This window comes from Poecilia reticulata, chromosome 6 (assembly GCF_904066995.2).
Source record: "Poecilia reticulata chromosome 6, P_reticulata-male-v2, whole genome shotgun sequence".
NCBI classification, from domain to species: domain Eukaryota; kingdom Metazoa; phylum Chordata; class Actinopteri; order Cyprinodontiformes; family Poeciliidae; genus Poecilia; species Poecilia reticulata.
In genome coordinates this window covers 31876657-31894601 of record NC_088835.1, presented here as the reverse complement: position 1 = coordinate 31894601, position 17945 = coordinate 31876657, and the positions used below count along the sequence as shown (strand labels likewise).

Below are 17945 nucleotides of genomic sequence, written 5' to 3'. Positions count from 1 at the left end.
GCAGAGCGACCTTTGACCCGGCCCATTTCTCTCCTGCAGTTTCTGTCATTGGCCTGAGAAATTGGCTCCGTCCCCACAGTAATCTGTGCTGTGATTGGATGACAGCTTCCCTATGTCGGCTGCTATCGGGGTATCGATTTCCTCTTACACCATCATCATCTTTATATTATGTGGAGTCTCTGGGGATTTGCTGCTAAGAGCTGAGCTGCACCGAGCCAGCAGATCTGTGTGAAGCTCTGTGGTCACAACAACATGAGAGGTAAAGATAAACCGCAGGGAAAGGGAGTCTAGTAAACACTTAACATTTAAAATTATTCCTTCTATTCTGAAAGAAAAGCAAAAATAAAAAAGCAAAGAAAATGTATCATTTTATTACTAGGCTTGAACATGAGCGTCATAAAACCTGACTTGGACTAGGCCATTTAGTCAGTGTTTATGTCTGTGAGGTTTTGCTGTTGCATGATGCTCTTCTGTCCTAGTCAAAGCCTTCCTCCGCTCTGTGAAAGCAGTGGGACGTCATTCTGCACAGTCAGCTGATTATCAAAACAGATTCATAAAATCAGCTGCAAAAAGTTACATTTGAAGTTGTTGCAGCTCATTTTATTGTTTTGAGTCTGAAAATAAATTTTTAATAACTGAATGAGCAGCAAATAAATTACATACAGCAAATGTGCATTTTTATCTTGTTTCATTTTCAAAAGTTTATAACTTTAAAAAAATGCTAAATTTGCAACCATATTAATATTTTGGCTCCTCAGAAGAGATGAAATAATCTGTGTTGTTGAACCCAAAGCCCATCTCCTTCAGCTCTGCGCGCCAGGCTTCTTCTTCTGCTGGTTGAACAAGCAGCCTGTTGATCAGTTGGAGCACTGCTGCCCCCTACTGACTGGAGGCGTGTTTGTTGTTCAAGCTAATGCTGTTGAATCAGTAAAATAAGATTTAAATGACTTTTTTTGCTCAGTTTTCGTAGCTTATTTGTTTTTTGGTGACCTGTCAGCACAGCTTGGATGCGCTTTTAGAAATGTGTGTGTGTGGATGTGTGTGTTTGCTGTGTGTTGGGGGTCTGAGAGCCCGTCATCCATCTGTGTTTGCTCGCAGTGTGTGCCTCCACCCAGCGAGTGTTTGTGAGTTAATGAGCGATAAGCAGCAGGACCTGGCCGGCAGCAGAGCCGCGCTGCCCTGTTTGCGCGGGTTCTGCTCCAGCCTGAACCCAAAACCCACAACCTGCTTCTGTAAAGTTTGATCAGCAGCGAAGCTTCAGCGCCAAACGATCCTCTGCAGCTGCTGCTGGTTCCCTGCTGGGACAGCAGCTGGGCGCTCCTCTGCCTCCACCCCGTAAATCACTTTGTGACATTGGTGGGGCGCTGTGTGTGTGTGTGTGTGTGTGTGTGTGTGTGTGTGTGTGTGTGTGTGTGCGTGTGTGTGGATTGAAATTGTTTGCTTATATTGGGTTTTAATATCTTTGTGCCTCTCTGGTCGGCTCCTGTGTTTCACACTGCTGGGTGTTTTTGTTCTGTTTTCTCATTTAAATGTTAAACCGCCTTCTGGTGGGAGCCATTTGTCATTTGGAGACATGAATACATTATCAAGACCCCAGTTGTCTGAAATACACTTTCACATTATCCTCAGTGTCTGCTGCCACCAAACCCTCTATTAAACCTCTGACGCCAGCGGCGGAGCGCTTCGCCTTCAGCTCAGAGGACAGGCCTTCAGCTCAGAGGACAGGCCTTCAGCTCAGAGGACAGGCCTTCAGCTCAGAGGACAGGCCTTCAGCTCGCCTCAGGAGTGAAGCTCTGTGTGTTTTTAAAGCGAAACGGAGAGACGTCCTCGTTAATTACCGCAGGTATTAAACAGACATTCAGGCAGAAGGCTGAACACGGTATTAAGTCCCAGGGTTCATCACAGTCACATCATCTGCTCTGATCCAGAAGCTCAAAGTAAAGCAGCTGAATGCTAATGGAGCCCAAACAAAGGAAGGTGCTGATGGCGGCGCATCGCCTCCTGGAGGACGGAGGAGGACCTGCACCTGGGACCGGTTCTGTTTGTGGGACCGGTTCTGTTGGTCTGCATGTCCGGCGGCTTTACTGGACCAACTCAGAGAACTGGGTTTCACTGGAAAATGGCGCCAGAGGGGCGGCGCCGGAGGGATGGATGGGCGGAGCCAGATGGTTGGATGGGCGGAGCAGGAGGGCTGGATGGGCGGAGCCAGAAGGCTGGATGGGCGGAGCCAGATGGTTGGATGGGCGGAGCCAGAGGGCTGTATGGGCGGAGCCAGATGGTTGGATGGGCGGAGCCAGATGGTTGGATGGGCGGAGCCAGATGGCTGTATGGGCGGAGCCAGAGGGCTGGATGGGCGCGGAGCCAGAGGGCTGGATGGGCGGAGCCAGAGGGCTGGATGGGCGGAGCCAGAGGGCTGGATGGGCGGGGCCGGAGGGCTGGATGGGCGGAGCCGGAGGGCTGGATGGGCGGGGCCGGAGGGCTGGATGGGCGGGGCCGGAGGGCTGGATGGGCGGAGCCGGAGTAATTCTGATATTTTGAGCCAGACTAATGCCAGTGAAGCAGGTCCAGAATATTCTGGACGTTTGGATCCAGAGACGTGGATCTGGAGTCGGTGTGATATTTGAACCCAGGTTAAAGGCAGAGCGGAGGATGAACTGGCAGAGCATCGCAGCTCAGTGCAGTTCCTCCTCCGTCTCTCCACTGCGCCTCATTAACCCCAAACAGTCGCTGTTTCCCTCCCACTTTACTGCTTTTGTTCTGACTCCCACACCTCTGCCTCTCTTCCTGGATGACTTTCTTTGCCTTTCATTTCTTGTAGCAGAATCTCTGGGGGAAGCCACCACCTTGTAAACAGGCTCACGTTGCGTTTTTGATTAAAGGATATCTTTGTTTAGCTCCACCAGGGAAGAAATGCCTCCCTCTCCCTCTTTGTTGTTGGCTTTATCAGCTCTCGCCTCTCGTGTGTCCTTGGAATACTGATTCATCCACGGATGAGGAGTCAGCGCTGTGCCTGGCACACCTAAACAAATATGCCTCTGCCCACTCACCCAGGGAACTTGTGTTTGAGTGCGGCGCTGCTAGGATACTTGTTATATAAAACACTGCTGCTGCTTGTTGTGAGGAGCTGAATGGAAAACGGCGCCTCACTCCTCCTCGCCCGCTCGTTTTCCATCAAGATCTGTACAAGCTTTTAAAGACGGCGACCCAAATGAGACGAGCCGGCCGGGATGGGATGAAAGATGAAGTCAGATGATGCAGTTAGGGGAACATGGCTGATGGAGAGTGTCTTCCAGTGTATCTGGAAATGTGTTCCTGATGACGATGTGTTTCTGTTTGGCTACCGAGATTTAAAAAGGTTCCATACACAGATTTACAGTTTCTGTCTGAATGTATCCAGAAGAGAATCACTATTTGTGCTTTACATGCTCTATACTTAGCATGCTAATTTGCAAAATATCAGAATCTGTATGTGTGGAATATGCATCAACAGGGATTAATGGAAAACATCAACACCTTTCTGCTGAGGAGCGTTTTAATTTAGGGTTTTATCTTCATGTTTCTGTGTTGATATTTTTATATAAATGCGTTTAGTTCTGCCATATGTTTCCTAACGCCATGTCAGTGCTGCCCTCTGCAGGTCAAAGCGGTACAAGTCTTATTAATTATTCCTTTCTAAATGTCACAGTTTCAAGCTAAATATTTAGTTTACATAAGCATTTAGCTTCCTAACTAGTTATTTAGTTTGGAGTTAAACTATTAGTTGGAGACTGTGACATTTATAAATGAACGAATAAAATGGTGAACATAAGAGTTTCAAACGAACCTCCATGTTTTCTCATAGATCACTGCTACGTTTGGACGGTCGCTTTAGGAACGTCACCTGACAGCAGGACCTTCCTGACCTGCGGTTCGCCTGTCTGCTCGTTAGGAAGCTGCAGGCTGCAGCTGAAACTCGCAGCCTTTCAATCACTGGGTGTAATAGCCAGCAACTGATAAGCTAAACTCTATTCTGAAAGCAATTTGCCAGAGCAGAAGCGACGGACCTGTCCCCGGCACCGCGGCTCTCCCTGAAGTCTTCTCCTCTAATGACTTGTGCCTGTTGTAATTGGCTCTGGCTGGTTCCATTTACAGCTCTGATCAGCCAATCAGATTAGCAGGGCGTCATGTGATCGTGTTAGCTGAAGGCCGAGGGGAAGCGATGAGTGATGGGCAGCAGGCCGTCGGTGGGAAACGGCAGAGAGCAGCTGCAGCCTCTCCAAGGAACATTTCAGAGCAACTCGATCAATTACTGATCGATCTGAACGATAGGGATTATTCCTCCATCAATGCTTTGAAACATTTATTTTCTTTATGGACAAACAGCTGCAGCCTGCTGGTTCTGCCTGGTGGACCAGGATGTAAACCGGGTTCTGACAGGACCAGGATGTAAACCGGGTTCTGACAGGACCAGGATGTAAACCGGGTTCTGACAGGACCAGGATGTAAACCGGGTTCTGACAGGACCAGGATGTAAACCGGGTTCTGACAGGACCAGGATGTAAACCGGGTTCTGACAGGACCAGGATGTAAACCGGGCTCTCTCATCCTGTCTGCTCTGGGATCCGTCTGATTCTGGATCTGTTCATCATCACAAGAGTCTGAAACCAAGCGAGGCTGAAAAGTAACAAAAATAAAGAGAACAAAGTTAATGACCTGTAAGAAAACTACTGGGGATTTTTTACATCCTTCTCCTGACTGATCCTTTTGTACAATAAGATCACCTTCATCCTTTCTAACGATGAATCTGGTTCAGGGGTTCAACCTCCGGCTCCGGAGCCGCCGGTGGCTCCTTAGACTCAACATAGTGGCTCGAGAAACTTTGTCTAAAATTCAATTAATTGTTTTTCAGATAATCTGGATTTATAATAACAAATCCACATTTTACTAGTTTTACATTTTTATGAATTAATTTAATAAAATATTCAGAATGACAGAACGTACCAATAATATATTTATACATTAATTTTTCTTCATTTTGTAAACTAGAGTTTTTTTCTTTTACATGATTTTCCACAAATATCAGGATCACAGAGGAGGAAATATATTCCTTCTGCTTTTGCAAACTTTATTCTTTTTGAAACTTAAAACTCAAAGTTTAATTTGAAGTGACAGTGGATGTCGGGCAGTAGATGTTTGTCAGAACGTATAAATTTAGTTTTTCATAAAGGTCAGCCAACGTTTGCAGCTCAAACATGGAAATGTTTTAATAATAACTCAGCTTTATTTCTGCTTCACCAAACTCACTGATCACACCTAATTAGCCTCGAGCCAAACGGCACTTTGCTTTAAACTTGATGCTGTTTATTTTTCTCCTGACAGATTCGTCATGTTTGAATTTCCAGATCCTCTTAAACTGGGCAGGTTTGAAAGTTGTGCATGATTTGTTGTGCAGATGGAGCGACTCTGCTGCGCGTCCTGCTCTAGAACATGAAGCTAATCAGCTCTGCAGCCTGACGCTGTGAGATGGTGCCGCAGCTGGAACAAGACTTTACTTCATTGAAGTTGATGAAAAGGAAAGAAATGGAAAATTGCGTCAGTGTGAGCTGATTATGTTGTAGTGTTGTGATTTAGCAGCGATGTGGTGGAAAGTGATCGTCCAGCTTTATGACTCAACCTGCTTCAGACTCCTGTCCCTTTAAATCTGCTCTCACCCAAAGTTTCCCATCATCCTCCTCTTTTGCCTCGGTGCGCTCCACCTTTACAGTTTTCTGGCTGCAACTAACCTGCCGTGTTGCAACATTTTCTTCTGAGATATTACTCACTCGCTGTCATCTTGTTGCTCTTATTCATCCTCCTCTTCCTCCTCTGCTTTCAGGAGACTGAGGAAGACTCCGCCTGTAATCAGAGTCAGAGTAATTTTAGCTGCAGGCGTCATCCGACGGCTGTTTGCACCAAAGCTGTGCTGGGTGTCAGTCTAATGAGTCCCGTACATGTCGGCTCGGAAAACTCACAAGTTGAACATATTTTAATCCGGTGGAGGCCGGAGGAAGAGGTCAGGCCTGTGGTTTGGTCACAAAAGAAAAGACGTGGGTGTGCTTTTACCCTGCAGCTGAAACTTCATCATCATCACACATTTCCCTCTGGAGGAAACGCCAAGTGCAAACAGGTTGAGGGTTTTAAACTCATCATGCAGCGCAGGCGAAGACATCGGTCACCTTTAAGGTGCTGCAGGATGCGGCCGAGCTGCTCATTCCTCCTGCAGGAAAAGTCGCCTTGGCGATAAAAAATGGTTGATAAGAGCAGAAAGTGGCTGTCAGAGGGTGAGAAGTGTTAGCCTAAAGCTCAACTGTTGGGAGCAAAAGAGTGTTTTGGGGGTTTGATGGAAAGATTTGAAGGGAAGCAGAGAAAGGGAAAGAAAACGGTGTTTGTTGCTCGTAGGTGTGGATTAGTCCCGACAGCCTGGGGAGTCGCTCATCTGAGGGCAGGAGGAAAATAAAAGGTGGAGACGAAGCACAGCTTTACGCTTCCCTTAATATCTGCGTCTTCACTGCAGGATGGATAAACTCCTTCTGTTAAACTAATCAGTGATGTTTCTGCAGCGAAAACAAAGCAACTGAACCGGGTCACATGACCTCACAGGTGTGCTCACACCTGGCAACCAAATGAAATCCCTTCCTTCACAGCCAGACAGCACAGTGAACGCCTGGCGAGGGCGAGCCAGCTGAATAAATCACCATGAAACTTCAGTAAATAATCTTTAAAGTCATAATATTTATATAAATCAATGATTAAACAGAACTGGACCCAGATTCAGGTTGAAAGATCAGGATAAAAGCCGTTTCCTCTGAGTCAGACGTTTGTTTGCTGCCAAGCTGAAAATCGTCTCTGCTGTTCGACGACCTGCTGAGTTTCAAACTTTTCCTTCTCCATCTGGAGGAGAATCAGACTAAATGGATCTTTCACTAAACTTGGAGCCGTTTTGATGTTGATTCTGTGAAAAAGTCACGTTTTGAACGTTTTCCTCCTCGTCTCAGGAGTTGATGGTGAAAACGTGGTTTTATGTTTTTATGTATCATCATTTTTTATGCTTTTCGTCATAATAAATGTCAGGATTGTTCTTGACAATTAGAATACAAAACAAGCAAATCTATTTTGAAAAGGTTCAGTAATCTGGTTCACAGAAACTGAAGTTTTCTTAAACTCATCTTTTTCTGTCAGCTTTAGAAATCATGTGAAAGTAAAAAAATGAAAATGTTTGTTGTGTTTTTGCTGTTCAGAGTCGCTGTAATTAATGCTGGAAACCAAAGTTCAGGGTGTGAACAGGTCATGCAGACACACTGACAGGATAAATACCAGGAAGTGACGTTCCTGATGACGTCACCTCTCTGACGCTCAGCAGGGTGTCGTACCTCTGCTGCCGCGTCTGTTGGCTGAGCTGAGGAACATTTTAATCATAAAAGATTTTCACAAATTCTCTGCACACCTTACAAAAATAAACTTTAATTAATTATCTTTAATTTGCCGCTGAGCTGAGATTGCTGCTGTAATTATTTGTGTGAGAGCCGCGCCGCTGCAGAAAAGTTGTCATCGGCTTCCAGGCGTTTTCATTATTGAAGAGTTTCTGTGATGGAGACAATTAAAGCTAATCTATTTTTCTAATTAGTGTAATTCCTGATCTGAAACCAAATTATTACAATTGATCCCTGCTGGTGTGAAGTTAATTTTAGTTCTGGAGTTTTGCATTTTTCTGTAAAAATAAAATGATTTCCTCATTTGGCCTGATTCATGTGTGATATGATGAAACCTTCAGGCTGGGACCAGTTAACCCACTGGTCCCCAAACCTTTTCCTCTGAGGGCCACATAACTTTTCCCTTCTCTGGTGGGGGCCGGAGTCAGTTTGTACCCAGAAAGCTCATGGGCAAAAACCGTTAGTGAAACGGTCACTGGGACTGACTAGTATATATTCCATTGAGGGAAAATAACTTCCTCATATGTTAACATGACCTGGAATGCACAATGCAAAACAAAACACCCACAGTTTACAGGTTCTGATCTGGTTCTGACCTGTTGGTTCTGATCTGGTTCTGACCTGTTGGTTCTGATCTGTTGGTTCTGACCCGCTGGTTCTGATGTGGTTCTGATCTGGTTCTGACCTGTTGGTTCTGATCTGTTGGTTCTGACCCGCTGGCTCTGATGTGGTTCTGATCTGGTTCTGACCCGCTGGTTCTGATCTGTTGTTTCTGATCTGGTTCTGACCCGCTGGTTCTGATCTGTTGTTTCTGATCTGGTTCTGATCTGTTGGTTCTGACCCGCTGGTTCTGATGTGGTTCTGATCTGGTTCGTTCGTCCCACTCAGAAGCTCATCTACCAGCCATGTTCCGCCTCTCGTCTGTTCGGACCCGGATGATATACGTTTATTGTGCGGTTTGTCCGTAAAGCTGCCCTGTAACCCTCAGCCTCCCGCCGCTCCGTCTCTCCGCTCACCTGTATAAATCCTCCTCGGCTCCAACCAGCAGCTCCGGACTCCCAGCATCCTTTCTGCTCCGGGCATTTTAAGGATGTTTATTGGTCCCGAAAACCATGAAAACCCGGAATTATCACCAATCAGTAAAATCCCCGCGGGCCGAACCTGCAGATTGGACGTTATGCCGCTGACACGTAGCTTCCACCAACGACTCAGAGGAAGTCAGAGCTCCGCGCAACGCAGATCATGTTCCGGCTGAAACACGGCGCTAAATGATAAAACATAAATTAACGAAGCTTCCAGGCAGGAACATTTTCCTCAAGGGGTTTTAATAATCGAGAGACTCGAATCATTTCAGTCTTCAGTCAATAATTTCAGCCCTTGTTATGATGCGTAACCATAGCAACGAGCAGGGAGCTGGTCAGCATATCAAAAGCTCAAATAATACCTGACCTTTGACCCCGAGTCTCAAAGGAGTTGACTATGAGAATATAAAGAGGAGCAGCAAAAGCAAAGGAAGTGGATTAGCAGAGCTAGCCAACAGCTGATGATGTCATCATGTTGAATATGGTCGATGCTGCGCTGTTAGCATGTCATAATGATCATGAGCCTTTAATCAGGAACAGTCTTCAGTCAGAGGCTTCTCCAGAACCGTTGTAAGACTGACTGCTACTGGAGACCCGTCCAGGTCAAACCCACGACTCTGCAAAAACATTTTCTCTCTTATGGATTTGGTTTTTAACCAATCAGAGGGAGGAGACGAATAAACATGAACTGAAAGTCAATAATCTACAAACCAAAAAGAAAAACAAAGATAAAGAAATTCACTTAAAACGAAAGTAAAGATGAACAAACAACTAAAACTAACAAACAGAGAGAAATGAAGTGAATATGGAAAAACATAAACAATCCAAACCCAAAAACATCAGAGCAGCTTGGCCAAACATCCTTTCATCTTTTTTTATTGATTTTCATAATTGTTTAGTTAATATTTTGCTGATTCTCTGCTTATGTTCAATGACAACTTGATTAAAAGAACTTAAAGGGATAATCTACAAATCATCTTTCCATAAAAATGACTGATAAACTTTAAGTTTGTCTGGAAAACAACCAAGATAAAACATGAAACAGCAGTTAATAAAAATAAACAACCTCATGCTTCATTACTTTGTGTTTCATCATGAACACCTTTAATTAAACAGGTCAGGTAAATAACTGACTTTTAAACAGTTTTTATTATTTTTATTTGAAGACATTTTTAACTGTAATGTCTCTGCTGGTTCCTTAGTTTCTGTTTTCAGGTCGATGTTTGGATCCATCACAGGTTGAGTTGAACCTCCTGCCTCAAACATCCGATTCTGATTATCTGAAGTATAAACATCAGTTATTATAAAGCTTAATGCAGCTTTCCTCTCAGCTCTGTTGTTGTTTTCGCTGTTTCCTGTTAAATCTCCTTCCTGCTGAATCAATATTTCTGTAAGTCTCGTAAAATGAACTCATCACAGAGAATAAAGAGCCGAACAGAAACAGCAGGCAAACAATTAGCCCAGGAAATCTGTCAAACTCTGGGCTGAGAATGGAAACACTGAGCTGCAGCAGAGTTCAGCTTCCTCCTCTTCCTCCTCTTCCTCTTCTTCTCCTTTTATCCACACAGAAGCCACAGAGTTTAGCTGTGCAGCAGATAACTGGTGATGTTACTCTGTGGAAACTTTTTCCTGTAATCATGATGAAAGTTTAGATTGAAGAAACAAACAGCAGAGACGGCAGCTCTGTCCCAGACGTCCTCACTTCCTGTTCCTTACTTCCTGGTTCCAACTTCCTGTTCTTTACTTCCTGGTTTCCTGGACTCTGTGTCGGCAGGAGGACAGACATCAGGGATGTAAAACTCCAGAGCCGTTTTCCGCTGTCTGGGTAAATGAATGAATGTTCGGGGTTAGACAGCTGAAAGGTCGTCTGTGTTTGGGTTCTGGTTCTGGAAGGTTCTCCATGTGTCCGTCTCTTCAGCCATAGATGTTGTCTGTTGCTGTGGTAACAGAGCTGATGACAAGAGCGATAACTCACTGCTGGGATTTCCAGCTGTCTCTGGCTCTCTGCTCCTCGTCCCCAACACGTTTCTGATTATCTGCAATATGAATACATTATTAAACAGATTCACATCCGTTTCTCTTCTGGGATCAGGGCTCATGTTTCGTACTCCGGCCACGTGTCCGACTCGTCTGGTACCATATGGACCGACAGGATGATTGCTGTTCGTATCTGACAGAAAACCTCACAACGTCTCCAGTTTGGATGAGATTTATTTACCCTGGAGGCTGAAGCCAGAAGCCTCAGAGAAATTAAAAGTTGCTGTAACTTTAGTAGTGGATCCCTGGTATTCACAAATCTGCAAATACTTGGGATTCCGTTTAAAACGTTTATAACTGCCTCTTTTAATAGTTCATACACCAAATATACCTTAAACCGCATTAATAATCACAGTGGAAACTGTCTAAGAACTACAACATAAGCTAGGATCTACTGCCTTTTTCATCTCCACTTTTAGGGATTTCAACCAATCGGCTCCAAGGAAATGGAGTAGTGCTCCAGGATTGGCTGCTTTGCAAACTTAATCCAATAGTCTGTTCCCCTCCTGGCCTGTGGGGGCGCTGCACCAAGAACCACTGAAGGAAACCACACAAAAACCTCTGAAGACGCTGAGAGCAACTTCCTTCTTCACCAGATGGAAACAAGATGGAGGCGTCAGATTTTAGTGGTTGGAGGATTTCTCTTTAGGCTAAAGACCAGGAGCTGTTTCTCCTGCTAACACGTTAGGCTAACACGTTAGCTTTGGTTGTATTTACCCAGAATGCACTGCACTGTAGTCCACTTCTTGTTTTTGGAGCGGTCTCCGGTCCGCTTGGCGTTCACACCGAACCAGAGTTCACTTCAACCGAACCCAGACCGATGTTTGAAGGACCAGAGTTAGCTTAGCATTCACACCTCAACAGACAAACACAAGTTTCTAGACAGATGGACTGGAGACGGGTTAAAGTGTGATGGTGGGACTGATGGTTGGACTGATGGTGGGAGTGATGGTGGGAGTGATGGTGGGAGTGATGGTGGGAGTGATGGTGGGAGTGATGGTGGGACTGATGGTGGGAGTGATGGTGGGACTGATGGTGGGACTGATGGTGGGACTGATGGTGGGACTGATGGTGGGACTGGTGGTGGGACTGATGGTGGGAGTGATGGTGGGACTGATGGTGGGACTGATGGTGGGACTGATGGTGGGACTGGTGGTGGGACTGATGGTGGGAGTGATGGTGGGACTGATGGTGGGACTGATGGTGGGACTGATGGTGGGACTGGTGGTGGGACTGATGGTGGGAGTGATGGTGGGAGTGATGGTGGGACTGATGGTGGGACTGATGGTGGGACTGATGGTGGGAGTGATGGTGGGACTGATGGTGGGAGTGATGGTGGGACTGATGGGACTGATGGTGGGACTGATGGTGGGACTGATGGTTGGACTGATGGTGGGAGTGATGGTGGGAGTGATTTAACCTTCCAGATGTCCCGTCTGCTCTGTTTCTTCTTCCTGACAGCTTTGGTTCAAACTGTATTTTCTGTTTCTCTCTGTGTCTGACGTTCAGAGGGCGAGTGAACACAATGCGGCCATAAAGTCTGTGATTCCTCCAGAAACTTCAAGCAGAACTTTGATGACAGAGTGGTGTGAAGTTGAGGCCAGCAGACGAGCTTCAGTGAAGCGGAGCCGGGCGGATGATGACACGGCGTGATGCAACGGGGTTGGGGGGGCAGGAGGCTCAGGCAAATAGAGTGATTGGTGAGGGGAGTATTCATTTAGGAAGACAAACAGCTTCATTTAAAGTTAGCCAAGCACAGAGACTCCCTGCAAACTGCAGATGGGTTGAAATTTGCATCTTTTCACAGACGGGGTTCCAACGTCTCTCCTCCCTCTCTGGTCTCCATCTCCAGAGATAATGGATTATCCTGAGAGAGCTTCTGTCTTTGATTGGCTTTGCAACACATTTTCCATCTGCTTTCGCCAAAGTAATTCCTCTTCGGTCCTGATCTGCCGCTGATATCGTCACGGCCGTATTTATCTACAGCATGTAAGGAGCGTTTGCTGTTTTCTGTCATTCCTGGAGAGCGAGCAGAAAGCCGACGCACGCAGAGATCGGAGTCATTTCACGACTATTAAACCGCACAAATGACAAACTCTCCACCATTACATCTGATTCCTGCTTATCTTTCACCATTACAATCTGCTGATGCTTTTTACAGCTGAGAATGAAATTAAAGTTTGGAGCCTGGCAAGCAGATCATGATGATCGTCTGCTGAACAGTCACAGCAGTAGAAACGGTTTCTCAGCAGCATCTTGTGTTTGTGTGGCAGGTAGACGATCTGATGTTCTCTGCTCTGTTTTGATGGAGAATATTGATTTGCTGTTTGTAGTTGATGTCATTAAAGAGCATAACTACGGCAGGTAGCTCTCAATATTTATCATCATGTCTGAAATGTAAAACATCAATAAATCAGCCATGAATCTAATTTTTATTCATTTATCCCAAAAGGGAAATTAAATGTTGTCATAACTCAGATAATCTAAATTAATTCAGTCGTTGTTGGAGGTGATGCTGTGGGCAGCCAGGAGCTCCAGTAGCAGTCAGTCTTTCAACGACTCTGAGGAAGCCTCTGACTGAAGACATGACTCTCCTGACATGCTAACATGCTAACAGCTCAACATCCAGGCAGCAGAGACGATATTTCACACAAACCTGTCCTGGATTTTGGGTCATATTTCAGATATTATTTATATTTTTCAGATGCTAATCAGTTGTTAAAAACAAAACAATATATTTTTTAAATGTACATAATGTGCATGTGTATTATGTGCATTAAAAACACGTTGAGGCCAGGGATCCGTAATTAGCATGTTGCTGCTTTTTGAAGTTTCCATGAAGTGAATTTACTTTATAATTTTTATTTGAGCAATTTTACAGTCGACAGAAACGCAGCTAGTTTGAGTTTAGCTGCGTTATGACATGAAATTATAGGTTATGGTCTAAAACAGAAATGAATTTACAGTCAGGAGTCAGAACATGGAAACGTCTCTTCATCCGCCTCGGCTGAATTATCTCGTTTGTTTCGGATTATTTTACAGAATAAAATGAGATTTAAACGTTTCCTCTGATATATTTTCAGTTTTACTCTCTGCCTCCATCACTTTGTCTCAGGTTGAAGCAGAAAGAAAACTGGTTGGAGATGATTACAGGTTTAGGTGACTGAAGTTGTTAGCATACAAGAACATTTTTATGTTTTCCAATTACAGATCATGTCTTGAGGAGTTAATTGCTACCTGACCCTTGGAGCTGTTACCAAATGCAGCGTGTTTGTTTTATGAACCTCTAAAGGCCGAAGCGCAGCGAGCCGCAGCAGAGCAGTTTTATCTCAGTAATGACGGTCATGAAGCTCGTTAGGACGAGGCGTCCGTGTTTATCCTCTCAGACCAACATGGAGGGATTCTCGTGTTTGGTGTTTATTTTCACTGCAACATTCAGAGCAGGTTTTACTCGTGTTGCTGCGTCACATCCGTCCTGCTGAGCAGCAGCTGGGCTGCAGCCACATCAATGGACATTACCAAGCTCCGCCCAGAATCGCCCCTCGAAAGTCCCACGTGACTTCATGTCTCACATTAACCTCCTCGTAGAGCTAATAGCTTCTATGGGATTTTTCGTTTTGACTGACTCTGCAGAGTATTTCTGAGTCGATTAGTGTAGCATTTCTGCCGAATTTTCACAAAATATCAGCCACGACAAGGGAACCAACAAGTTCATGTCAGCTTTTTTGGACAACATCAAGATGTTTTAGCCACGCGATGCCTCTAACATTGTGCGAGTTGCAGCTAAATGCTACCAGTCGATGAGGAAAACAGCAGATCCTCAGACCCTCAGCATAAATATAGCTGTGGACAAGATCACTGATGGCTGTTGTTCTTGCAAGGCTGGGTGAGTCGGACATTCATGGTTTAGAGGGTTCGAATGTGCCTGATACACGGTACTTGGTGCTAGCGTGACTAACACGATTACAGTTTAGTAAAAAGCTAGCGTGGCTAACACGATTACAGTTTAGGAAAAGCTAGCGTGGCTAACACGATTACAGTTTAGTAAAAAGCCCTTTCAGGTGAAATAAAATCTTTAATGCATATTGATCTGTTCAGCTAACGTAAGGCTGTAACAGACAGGCTTCAAGGTGGAGAAGTTGTATCGGTACTGCCATTATGCTGTACTTGGCTAAAAGGTTTTCATAATGGATGCGTTTATTATTGACTTTATTTTTTTCATTCACTAAACACAAAGAAAGCAAAGCAATAATACTTACACCAGCAGACACTTTGTTCTTATTGATCCTACGACGGTTGAGCTGCTAATGTGGTCGTGCACAAGCTTTGATCCAAGCAAGGCTTTACGTTTCAGATTTTGGAAATCTGTGAATTTTAGTTCCACAAATACGATCAGGATACCTGACATCGCCTGTACAGATACCCCACTGACGAAAAACCATTTTTTCCGAGTCCTGACGCAAAAACCCTCTGTTGGTCTGCTAGTCCACAATGTACATTAGCATGAGATTGTGAGCCGTTAACCTCGTGATAGCTGCGCTGTGACGTAAAATGAGCATTAGCCAATGAAAGGCGGGCCCTGTGGTAAGGTCCATGAACTGCTTCTCCTCCGCCTTCACGCTCCTGCTGGTGTTTGTGTTCAGGCATCCCTCCGGCCACCGGGACGGGGACGCTCATCATCCATCTGGAGGACTACAACGACAACGCCCCGTTCGTGGTGCCGTCCGTGGCGCAGGTGTGCGAGGACGCCGGCGACATGAACGTAGCCGTGGTGGCAGGACGGGACAAAGACTTGGCGCCCAACGCGGCGCCGTTCAAGATAGAACTGGGGAAACAACCGGGCCTGGACAAAACATGGAGGGTCACCAGAATCAACTGTGAGTGTTTAATCAGGAACAATAATAAGTTACAGAACCCAGATATTTACCCACTCCGGATAAAACAAACCTTTTATTATTTGTTTGAAACGTTTGCTTAAAATCCACAGCAGTAGGAAGGATATGAGGCCTTTCTTCAGTCAGATCAACAATATGAACGTTTTTCCTCCTCCGTTTTGTCTTTATGACGCTTTACTCCTCAGCGACTCGTCCAGAAAGAGATGATTATAAAAACTATTAATTTTCACTCATCATCTGTCCAGAACCTGCTGAAGCTCAGATGAGGAGAGAAATGAAAAGAAACGGAGAAAAGAAATCCTGGTCGAGTGAGAGGAAGGAGTTCAGTGTGCTAAGCTAAGCTAAGCTAAAGCTAAGCTAAGCTAAAGTTAAAACCTGACCGTCTCCATCCACCTCCACTTCTTCTCCCATTTTGGACACAGTGTGTGACCTTTGACCCTGTTCCTCCTGAAACCTACATTTGCCTGATTTGTTGACGTCCCAGAAGAGATGAATGTTTCCACACAAAACGCTCCGGCAGCTCCGGCTCTGATCCGCCTACAGAGTAATCAGAGTATTTCTGCGGGAGTCGGACTCTGACGTCATCATCTGATCCGTGGAAGTGCTGCTGCTGACGCGGCGCTGTTTCATGGATTCTCCTTTTTTCTCGTCTGTTCAGATGTTTCTGACTCTTGGCTTCACAGCTGGATGAAGAATTTCTCCTAATTGAATAAACTGTTGAAGTTAACCCCCGCTCTGCCGGTGAGCAGAGCAGCTCCTGTGTCTCATTACAGCATGAAGTGAAGCGGCTGCAGTGTTTCTGTCACAACTGGAAACTGGTTTAAAGATGATGCAACACAATGTAACCGTCTTATGCAACTTAAAGTGCCACCAATTTATGTTGCTTGAGTGTTAAGAAAAGTCTAACCTGGTAGTTACTTCAGGCTGACACACACACACACACACACACACACACACACACACACACACACTGGTGTGCAGAATAAGCATCAATGCAGAGCAGATCTCCTAATTCTCCGTTGCTGTGTCCCTGCAGCCACTCATTCCCAGATCATGCTCCTGCAGAGTCTGAAGAAAGCCAACTACCAGCTGCCGCTGCTCATCACGGACTCAGGGGTGCCCCCTTTGTCCAACAGCACAGAGGTCAAAGTTCAGGTGTGCATCTGTACAAAGACCAAGAGATACTGCAGCTCCGCCCACTCCCACCGCACTAGCCTTGTTGTGCTGCTGTCGACACTGCTGCTTGTCCGTCTCTGTGAGTATTCCCGCTCTGCTGACCTCACACTGACCTGCTGGTGCCGTTCGCTTTGTGGCTCCTGATTGGTTTGATTCTGTGAGAAATGATCCGCAAACATTTGAAACTGTAGAAAAATATTCCACAGTTCTGATTTTCTGTGGATCATAACTCCAAGTCATTCACTGAAAATCTGCCTGTTCATGGATTTCTAAAATATTCCGAGGAAAACGGAGCTTTGGAAGCGGAAACGCCTCAGAGCCGCAGGCTGTCGGCTTATCTGAACGCAGGAGCTGCTTCTGAAATGATGAGGGCATTCAGAGCAATCCAATGAGTGAGGAGTGTTATTAACACACACACTCACACACACACACTCACACACACACACTCACACACACACTCATGCACACACACACACACACACACACACACACACACACTCATGCACACTCACACACACACACACGCACACTCACACACACACTCACACACACACACACACACTCACACACACTCACACACTCACACACACACACTCATGCACACACACACACACACACACACTCACACACACACTCACGCACACACACACACACACTCATGCACACACACACACACACTCACACACACACTCATGCACACACACACACTCACACACACACACACACACACTCATGCACACACACACACACACTCACACACACACTTGCAGCTTGTTGCTCTTGTTCATCTGAAGTCTTTGTTTCTGACTCGGTTCCAATGAAGTGCAGATTATTGATAATGTGATAAATAACACTGATCAATAATCAGTTCTTTTCATGTTTACCATTCTGTAAAATAAATTCCTGGTAGAAATTTAAACTAACGGTTTTGCTGAATAAACGGCAGACATGTTGGTTTGAGCTGCAGGCTGAACCTGCAGGTTCACCGTCTGACCCGTGAATCTGATGCGTTTCTCGTTTCAGTGACATTAAAGTCTGATAACCGTTCAGGCTGCAGACACTGGAAACTATCAGAAACGGTTCAGCTCATCGTGTGGAAGAGCTAAACGGTTCCTGTGGATCCTCCAGACCTGGAAAGCGTTGCAGCTTCTGGAGTCTTGAGTTCTGCTGTCAGGATGAAGCTACTGCACATCTGGACACGTTGGCAGCTGCTAATAATAAAAATCCAGCTGTAGATCACTATCCTCTGCTTTTTCCTCTCACTCCAACAGTCTGGAGAACCAGACGTGTAAACTGGTCAGACCTCC

General features: G+C 45.4%; 1 protein-coding gene across 1 annotated transcript in view; it reads left to right on the top strand.

Moving 5' to 3' along the window:
* cdh13 (cadherin 13, H-cadherin (heart)) overlaps positions 1 to 17945 on the top strand; it is a 279377-nt gene that overhangs the window by 251302 nt on the left and 10130 nt on the right. Inside the window, exons 13-14 of the mRNA XM_081608422.1 lie at positions 15211 to 15444; positions 16499 to 16717. Of these exons, the coding sequence (XP_081464548.1) occupies positions 15211 to 15444; positions 16499 to 16717 (453 nt within the window). The remainder of the gene's footprint in view (positions 1 to 15210; positions 15445 to 16498; positions 16718 to 17945) is intronic.